The 8,529-nt window shown below is 63.5% G+C and overlaps 1 protein-coding gene across 1 annotated transcript in view; it reads left to right on the forward strand.

Moving 5' to 3' along the window:
* The window catches only part of LMF1 (lipase maturation factor 1), an 82,799-nt gene extending 74,868 nt beyond the window's left edge, over window positions 1-7,931 (forward strand). The window contains exons 7-11 of the mRNA XM_039246822.1: window positions 5,252-5,435; window positions 5,658-5,811; window positions 6,044-6,227; window positions 6,982-7,094; window positions 7,420-7,931. Of these exons, the coding sequence (XP_039102753.1) occupies window positions 5,252-5,435; window positions 5,658-5,811; window positions 6,044-6,227; window positions 6,982-7,094; window positions 7,420-7,594 (810 nt within the window). The 3' untranslated portion in view covers window positions 7,595-7,931. The remainder of the gene's footprint in view (window positions 1-5,251; window positions 5,436-5,657; window positions 5,812-6,043; window positions 6,228-6,981; window positions 7,095-7,419) is intronic.
* Window positions 7,932-8,529: the final 598 nt, after the last annotated feature.

The raw sequence follows: 8,529 nt of genomic DNA on the forward strand, positions 1-8,529 counted from the left end.
GGTCTCTGCCGTGGACTGGCACCGCTTTGACCCTGGTCCCTGCGCGTGCTGTGACGCTGTCCCCCGACCTGCGGGTGAGGCTTCCGCACCTGCGTGTCTTCTCAGGCTCCTCTCACCTGTGCGCTTAGCGTTTTGTCAGACTGGAATGTTTGCACAGGACTTCCTGGTGTTCTTACGGCCACCCTCCCCCCCGGGACTGTGTGCACGTGTGTGACAGACCCGTGCCCTTGGGGCTGCACTCTGTTCAGCTGTGGTCTGGGCCTCAGTTCAGAAAGCAGCCACTGCTCCATTCCGACAGTTTCGGGGACTTTTATCGTGTCCATTTGTCCGAGGTCTTCGTGGTAAATTCTCCATTTGTTGGGTGACCGTTTACCTCTCAAAGTGCATTTGGTTCTTTTACATGGTTTTCATATTTCTCTTCATTACACCAGGGCTTTCTCGTAAATCCCTTACTTTAGTCATAGTAGCTGTTTGAACGTTCTTACCTCCTAGTTTCCGATTTTCTTGTGTATGTGATTCTGTTCCTGTTCCGTCCCAGCCGTGGTAGCCCGTGTGCCGAGGTGGCTGGACGCTGGCCACCGTGGGCCGTGCCAGTAAGGGTCTGAGTGCCGCGTCCACTCAGTGCTGAGTTCTCTGATGAGCAGCTACCCTGCTCACAGGCCCGTTTCTTCATCCCAGGCGGGTCAGACATACCCTTCCCTGCGAGGCTGGTTTAGCCCGCGTGGGGCCTACGCCTCGCCGGGGTCTCTGCTGGGTCTCCACCCACGTCCCGGGCGAGCTTCCATGTGCCCAGGACTCAGCAGTGGCAGACCCGAGGGTGCCTGCACCATCCCCGCAGCACCTGTGTGGCAAGCGCCTGCCACCTCGACCTCCCTAGCGTCAAGGTTGCCCTCACTGGGTTCCCTCCCTGGTCCAAGGCCCGCTAAGTGCCCCCGGGGAGAGCAGAGGCTGGCGCAGGGGTGTGTGGCAGCCTGGGGCGAAGCTGCCCAGGCAGCCGCAGCCTGTGGGACTGTATCCCAGGCCCTTTAGCCTGGAGAGGCCCGTTACCCAGAGGCCACTGCGGCTGCCGTGCGACGATGAGGCAGGACAGCCGTGGCCCTGGGCCCCAGAGCTGCCCCAGTTCTCTGGGATGAGCCGGCGCCACCATGCCTCTGCGTGAGTTCGTCCCCGTCGGGCTGCGCGCCTCTGGGGAAGCGGAAGGGCATGGGATCCGACTGCTCTGGGGAGGCAGGCAGGACGGGGCCTCTGGGGCTCCCCTCCGTCCCCACCCTCCGGCTGGGTGTTTACAGATGGAACTCGGGTGGGTACTGGGCCCCATGGTTCCACTCAGTTCTCCGCTGTGGGGCCAGACCCCGTGGCTGTGCCCTGAAGTCCTTCCCCCGCACGCCAGCTGCTGTGGAGAAACCGTGCGACCACCCTGCTCCCCCCGCCTCTGTTGCAAAACGGAGCAGGCAAGCCCCCGTCCGAGCAGCCCCTGCCCCTCTGACTCCAACCTGCTGCTCCACAGACCACCGTCCTGCCTCGTGTCTTACGTCTTTCCGTCTAAATGCTCACCCAATCTTTCCTGCTCATTCATCCTGGGACACAGAGCCCTGTGAGCCTGTGCCTTGCTTCACTGGGGTGTCCTGGCCCCCTTTCCCTTTGACGCTCAGGTCTCCTTCCCCTTCAGGGAGTTTCTGGAAAGTCAGGCAGGAAGCCCCCAAAGCTGTTCAGTCTGTGTCCCTTCCCTCAAGGGCTTGTCAAGTCACCCTCTGAAGCACCACTCGGAGCTCAGCAGACACCCCCCCCCCCTTCGCCTTTCACCCGGTGCTTTTTTTTTTAATGTTTTTATTTATTTCTGAGAGAGACAGAGAGAGACAGTGTGAGCAGGGGAGGATCAGAGAGAGGGAGACACGGAATCTGAAACAGGTTCCAGGCTCTGAGCTGTCAGCACAGAGCTCAACGTGGGGCTCAAACCCACGAACCATGAGATCATGACCTGAGCCAAAGTCAGACGCTTAACCGACTGAGCCCCCAGGCGCCACATTGCCCAGTGCTTTTATTCCCCCTGTCACACAGGAGGGCATAAACGTTCCACGCCAGTGAGGCTCCTTCACGTTAGCGGCTTTGGACTGGGTTTCTCTGGGGTCTCAAGAGGTGGCCATGAGGGAGGCTGTGTCTAGGTACGTGTACAAGTTGGACCAGTTACGCCTGGAGGGGCCGGCAGCTGGGCCATGTCCCCAGGCAGAGGCGGGTGCTGGCAGCCAGCAGTGAGAGAGCGCCGCTGCCGGGCTTTGAGGGCCAGCGGTGAGGGCGCCCCAGTGTCCTGACTGCGGGCAGGAGGCAGGGCTCACGTGCCCCTGCGATGGAGGCACACGGAGCCGCGGAGGGAGCTTCTGCCCAGGCCACGGCCCCAGAGAGCTGCGATGAGACCGCCAGCCCCGCGGCGGGGTCCCGAGGGAGCAGACCCCCGGTCGATGCCATGGAAAGCCCAACTTTTGTCAGAGGTGCACAGAGCTGCCAGACGGCCAAAACTCCAGAGAGGAGGACGCACAGCCCAGCTGCGGGACGCCTTCCCCTCGAGTCACCTGCCAACGCGACTGGGAGTGCGTCGGGGTCCACCTGGCCTGGGGAGACCAGTGTTGGAGGTCAGGTGCCTCAAGGAGGGGGTACAGAGACGCCGTGCGCAGCAGACTCCGGGGGCAGCCCAGCGTGCCCGGGACACCTGCCAGCTGGGGCCGCGGCTTGGGGCCCCGTCCTTGAAATCATCATCTGGGCCCTCAGCACCGAAAGAGCCGTGAATCCTGGCCTCTCATAAAACACCTCACGAAGCGCCCTCGCCCTCAAACCTGACGAGACCTGTTGGAAACGTGACTCCTCCTGCCAGAGCCTCGTGAGGCTGGCGGCTGTGACCCCACTTTCCTCCCCGGTCACCAGGACCGGGACCGGCTGCAACCCCAACTTGGAAGGGAAGGGGCTGGGGCCTCAGCTGCGTCTTGCCTGCCACAGAGGAGAGCTGGGCTGTCCCACGGCGAGGTCGCTGCGCGGGGAGGCAGCTTGCTCCGCTTGGTAACGGCCGTCAGCTTGTTCAGGTCACGGTTGCTGCAGAAATACGTCTATCGGATCACGTGTGCGGGCGACCGTCTCTGATTTTTCTCCTTGCCTCTGGGGCGATTTTGTCACATTCTTGTTTCACCTTCTTCTCAAAGTCCCTCCTGAAGCAGGTCCGTCTGGCCACTCCCATCTTCGCGTCTCCTCGGCCGTGTGTGTGAGCGCTAACAGCTGCCCCGTCCTGCCTTGCTGCCCTCACCCTCAGGAGCCGCCAGAGCCTCCCCACCCCCCCCCCACTTCCTGGCCGGCCGCCGTCCCACAGCGGGGTCTGGATGCCGAGGGGCCCTCAGCCTCACACCACTTGCTCACCTAAACACGTGACGTTTACACCCGTGGGGTCCCAGAGTAAACAAGCATCTCGGGACGCACAGAGCACCGGTTGTAAAGCTTCTAAAAAACTAGTGACTTGTAACGTCATGAAAACGTCAACCTCAACCCTGACGCCCAACAGAAGCAGTTTGCTGGCATGAAACGATGGGAATGTTCGCATGTCTAACAGGCTCCATAAAAGGCCCCCAGCACGGCTCCCGCGGGGCGCACCAAGACCTCACAGGCTTCGCTCCTTCCCACGTGCCAGAGCCTCACCACTCATGCGGCGGCCAGGGGTCTCAGGGCGCCAAGGTTTCGTGCCCACCACGTTTGGGGACAGGCAGTGACAGAAGGCAAAGGTCAGTTCACAGGTCATAGGGTGGGAGCGAAGCAGGGAAGTGGGGGAGGAGGTGATGGGCAACACAGGCACCAGGGTAATGTCTGGGGTGGAACCTTCTGGATTTTACAGTGATTTGCACAAGAGTCCGCATTTGTCAAAAGCTAGTGAGCTATGTGCTTTAAGTTAGTGCATTTTATCCTCTGTGTGAATAGAACAGACTTGGAAAGTGAGAACTCCCACTCGCCAGGAGCTCACGGCTGCTGCTTCCTCGCTGCCGGGTTCCCGGGTCCCAGCCGCTCTGAGGGCAGCCGTCTATCCCCAGGGATCGGCAGTCCGGGCCGTCAGCACCTCCTTGGAGGACCGGCCTCACAGGACCCTCCCCATTCGGGTCCAGTGCGTCTGTCTGAGCCATGCTGCCCAGGGCGCCGCGGGTCTCTGAGGGCTGGATTTGGGCCCCCATGCCCTTGGACAGAGTGTGGGCCCAGCAGCCTCTCCCCACCCCTCCCTCTTCCCCTCCCCCTCCGGTGCCCACTGACAGGGTTATAATCAGGCCTGATTATTTTCAAGTCACTAAAACAACTTACCAGATGTGCAGCTGCCAGAGGAACTTTCCACATTTCCGGCTGGGACGCAGCCGTGACAGCCAGCATCTCTCTGGGAAACAGGCTGGTTGTGCGGGGAAACCCCAGGCTCTCGGCACTCCATCCACTCCGAGACTCTGTGACCTAACTTCTTACGACCAAGATGCTAAGTCACTTTTAGGGACAAGCCCTATGGGAAAACTGCCATGGTCCAGTTAGTGCTAAGTCTGTAGGCGAGGCCAACAGCGCTGGGATGCAGGGCAGGCCTCCCCGATGGCGGTTTCTCCCCAGGCGCATCGGACTTCGTAGACCCTGGGTCACCAAAGACCCTGCTGCAGAACAAGCCAGGGCCGCTCAAGGCCTCTCAGGACAGACAGTGGGCGGCACCATCTACCCCAGCAGAAGCCCAGGTCCCAGTTGACCTCGCTCATGGTCACTCGGGGCAGGACTTGGGGGCCGCTGGCTGTGGAGGACAAGGTGGCCACGCAGGTGCCCCCCCACCCCAGACTTCCTGGTAAGCAGCCAGAGCCTCGTCCCCCTCCCACGTGACTTGGGCACAGGTCCCAGGGGCTGCCTCAGGCCAGTACTTGCTGACAGTCACCACAGCAATTACCCCAGATGCAAACTACATCAGACAGCAGAGGCCAGCGCACGGTTCTGTGGGTAGGAATCCGGCAGCCCTGGAGGCCACGACGGTGGTGTCCGAATGCTGGGTTCCACCCAAAGCTCTGGGGAGAAGCTGCCTCTGAGATCGGCCAGGGGCGGGGGCGGACACCATACTGAGGGACAGGGGCCGGGACCTCGGGCACCGGCATTTCTCAAAAGGCCACCTATGCGAGTGCATCAGGCTGGCCTGGGCAGAGTGTGCCATGGCCAAGGTCCTCAGTGAGCGGGCCCGGCCTGGGCTCAAGCGCTGCCCCACCCCCCACAGGTGGTCCTTGTCATCAGCGGGAACCTGAGCTTCCTGAACTGGCTGACCATGGTGCCCAGCATCGCCTGCTTTGATGACGCCGCTCTGGGGTTCTGGTTTCCCTCCAGGCCTGGAGGCCTCAAGGACCAAGTCCTGAAGATGCAGGAGGAGGCTGCCCGAGGGGCCCGGCCCACCCTGAGATACGGTGGGTGGACGCCCCCTTCAACGGACACAAGCCCTTCGTCCCTAGGACCGGGACGACCAGCCCACGAGAGGGAGTCCACATAGGCCTCAGAGGGTGTCCTGGTGTGGGGGCTGCGGGCAGGACCCTCCCTCCACTCCTGTGAGCCCACAGGAGCTCCTCCCTGGTGGGGGGCCAGGCCCAGAGGGAAGCTCACCCTGCCATCCCCCGCTCTGCCCCCACCAGGCTGCATGGTGCGGCGGGCGGTGCATGTGGCGCTAGGCATCCTGGTGGCCTGGCTCAGTGTCCCTGTGGTCCTCAACCTGCTGAGTCCCACGCAGGTCATGAACACCTCCTTCAACTCTCTGCGGATCGTCAACACATACGGCGCCTTCGGAAGGTAGGTGTGAGGTCTCCTTGCCCCGTGCTCTGTGTGCACACGTGTGATCCAAGGTCTCTCATGGAGACCCAGCCCAATCCTCCAGGGGGAGCAGCCTTAGCCGAGGGCAAGGTCGTAGGGAGGTGGGTGCCCCAGGCTCCCCCACGTCCGCTCAGGAGAGAAGCCAGAGTGCTGAGGCGCAGCAGCCTCCGCCGTCATGTGCCCAAAGCCCCCTGCCTCGGTCTCCCCACAGCATCACCAAGGAGCGCACAGAGGTCATCCTGCAGGGCACGGCCAGCCCCAACGCCAGCGCGCCGGACGCTGTGTGGGAGGACTATGAGTTCAAGTGCAAGCCGGGTGACCCGGGGCGGCGGCCGTGCCTCATCTCCCCATACCACCACCGCCTGGACTGGCTCATGTGGTTTGCAGCCTTCCAGGTAAGGGCCTCTCTGCTCCCGGCATGTTCCCAAGGCCACAGTGCCCTTAGTGGGGGTGAGCCCTTGCCTCCCATGACCCCCGGTGTCAGGGCCTCAGCGGGGGGGCTTGTTCACCTCTCTGGCAGCGCTCCGTGGGGCACCGCACTGGGCACAGCGCCCAGCACATATGACCGAACTCCCCTCCCCGGGGAGTGTCTTCCCTGGGGTAGCCCGCGCGCCCTGCTCTGCACGGCAGTGGGGCCCCACGGGTGAGGGTCTCCACGCTGCCCGGACCCCCTCGCACAAGCCCTGTGGGTGCAGGGGACCAGGGCGTCAGCGCCAGCTCCTCCAAGCCCCCCCACCAGAGAGAACAAGACGGGTGCAGCCGACACGCACATGCCCTGCGCGCCCCACAGGGACCCCATCCCCCCGTTGGCCTGGTGGGGCTGTCACTGCCCCGTCTGCCTGTGAGGACGGCCTCAGGAAGACCATCAGTCACACGAGGTCCCCGGCCCGGCAGGTGACAGCACCGGCAGGCCAGGGGCAGCTCCGAGGACAGGACAGTATGGCGGGAGCTCGGCCCCGAGAGCAACCAACGGTCCCCAGACACCTGCCCCACGGGCGAGAGCAGGGAGGGCCCCTCCGAAGAGCAACCCGGATGGAGAAAGTGGGAGTGCGGGCCCCGCGCACACTTGGGGGAGTGACGAGGCAGGGGGCTCCCCACGCGCCCGGTTCTGTGCCCGCAGCCAGGACCCCACTCCTTTCTCACCCCCAGACCTATGAGCACAACGAATGGATTATCCACCTGGCAGGCAAGCTCCTGGCCAATGACAGGGGAGCTCTGTCCCTACTGGCCTTCAACCCTTTCCAGGACAGGGCCCCCCCCAGGTAAGAACCCCTCCCTGGACACCCAGCATGCCCTCAGCACTCTCTCGGGGCTTCTCCTCCAAAGCAGGCACCCCCCAGACATGCCCCAAGCCCCCAAAAACATGGCTGAGTGCCAAGGTCCTCCGCCCCCACCTTGACCACCACTGCTCACCTATGCCAGGGGTGGTGGCCTGCAGAGAGCACGGTGCAGAACCGAGTGTTGAGCCCTTCCTTTTCCAGAAATCACCTGGGCCCCACCCCCCCAACTCCCCCTTAGCCTCTCCTGAGGAGCGGCCGCTCCGCAGGCAAGGGGCCAGGCCACCTGACGCGGGGTCTTCCCTTGCAGGTGGGTCCGGGGAGAGCACTACAGGTACAAGTTCAGCCGCCTGGGGGGCCAGCACGCTGCGGCAGGCAGGTGGTGGGTCCGGAAGAGGATCGGCCCCTACTTCCCCCCACTCAGCCTCCGAGACCTGGAGGGCTACTTCCGGTCCCGGGACTGGCCACTCCCCAAACCGGAGTAGGGGCGGCCCCGGGCCTGTGCGTGGAGGAATAAAGCAGGGAGGCCCGGCCACCTCGGTGAGGCCTCGTGTGCCCGGGCACTGCTGCTGCTCCCGGTCGTCCTCAGAAGCAGGCTCACACAGGAGGGGGTCCCGGGGCAACTCGTGCTGGCCTCCCGAGTCAGTCCACGGGCCGGCACGTCCCCTCCCTTACAGACGGGGTTCACCATGGAGCGCCCGCCCCCAGTCCCGTCCCTGGTCACCAGTACCGCCCTGACCCCGCCGAGTCCACCAGCACCAGGGCGCTAACCCCATCACGTGCCGGCAGGGCCTCAGGGAAGCTGCCCCTCCCTGCCTGTGCTCTTAGTCTCTCAAAAATAAATAAATAAACATTTAAAAAAATTAAGGGGCACCTGGGTGGCTCAGTAGGCTAAGCATCTGACTCTTGATTTTGGCTCAGGTCATGATGTCACAGTTCATTAATNCCCGTCACCCCTCCACACCCAGGAGGGGCCCGGGAGAGGGAGAAGCCAAGACTCCTGTCCTCCCCTTGTGCCCGCCTCCCCCAGGTCCAGGCCCAGAGGCATGAACAGAAGCCCTCTGTTCCTCTCTGCGCGAGCCCCCACCCCCCACCCCCCCGTGACTGTGGAGCCTCCTACTCCCTGACCCGGGCCCTGGGAGCGCCCACGGCGCCAATCCCGAGGCCTGACTGGCACAGGTTAAACTACGTTAATCATTCCTCACTAGGCGTCCTGACGCTCTCTGCCAAGTGACCTGGGCTGCGGCCCCACACCCTCGCTGCCTGGTGTTAGCTGGGAGCAAACACGACTCCCGCCCCACGGTGGCGGCCCTGCTGACCAGGTGGCCCGGATCCGTGCCTGCTTGCCCCTCCCCCTCCCCGCCCCAGGGAGGGTCCCGGCGGGAACGAGGTGCTTCAGGCAGGAGGCTGGCAGAGGGGG

Source organism: Hyaena hyaena, unplaced genomic scaffold (genome assembly GCF_003009895.1).
Source record: "Hyaena hyaena isolate Hyena2069 unplaced genomic scaffold, ASM300989v1 scaffold_285, whole genome shotgun sequence".
Taxonomy (NCBI): Eukaryota; Metazoa; Chordata; class Mammalia; order Carnivora; family Hyaenidae; genus Hyaena; species Hyaena hyaena.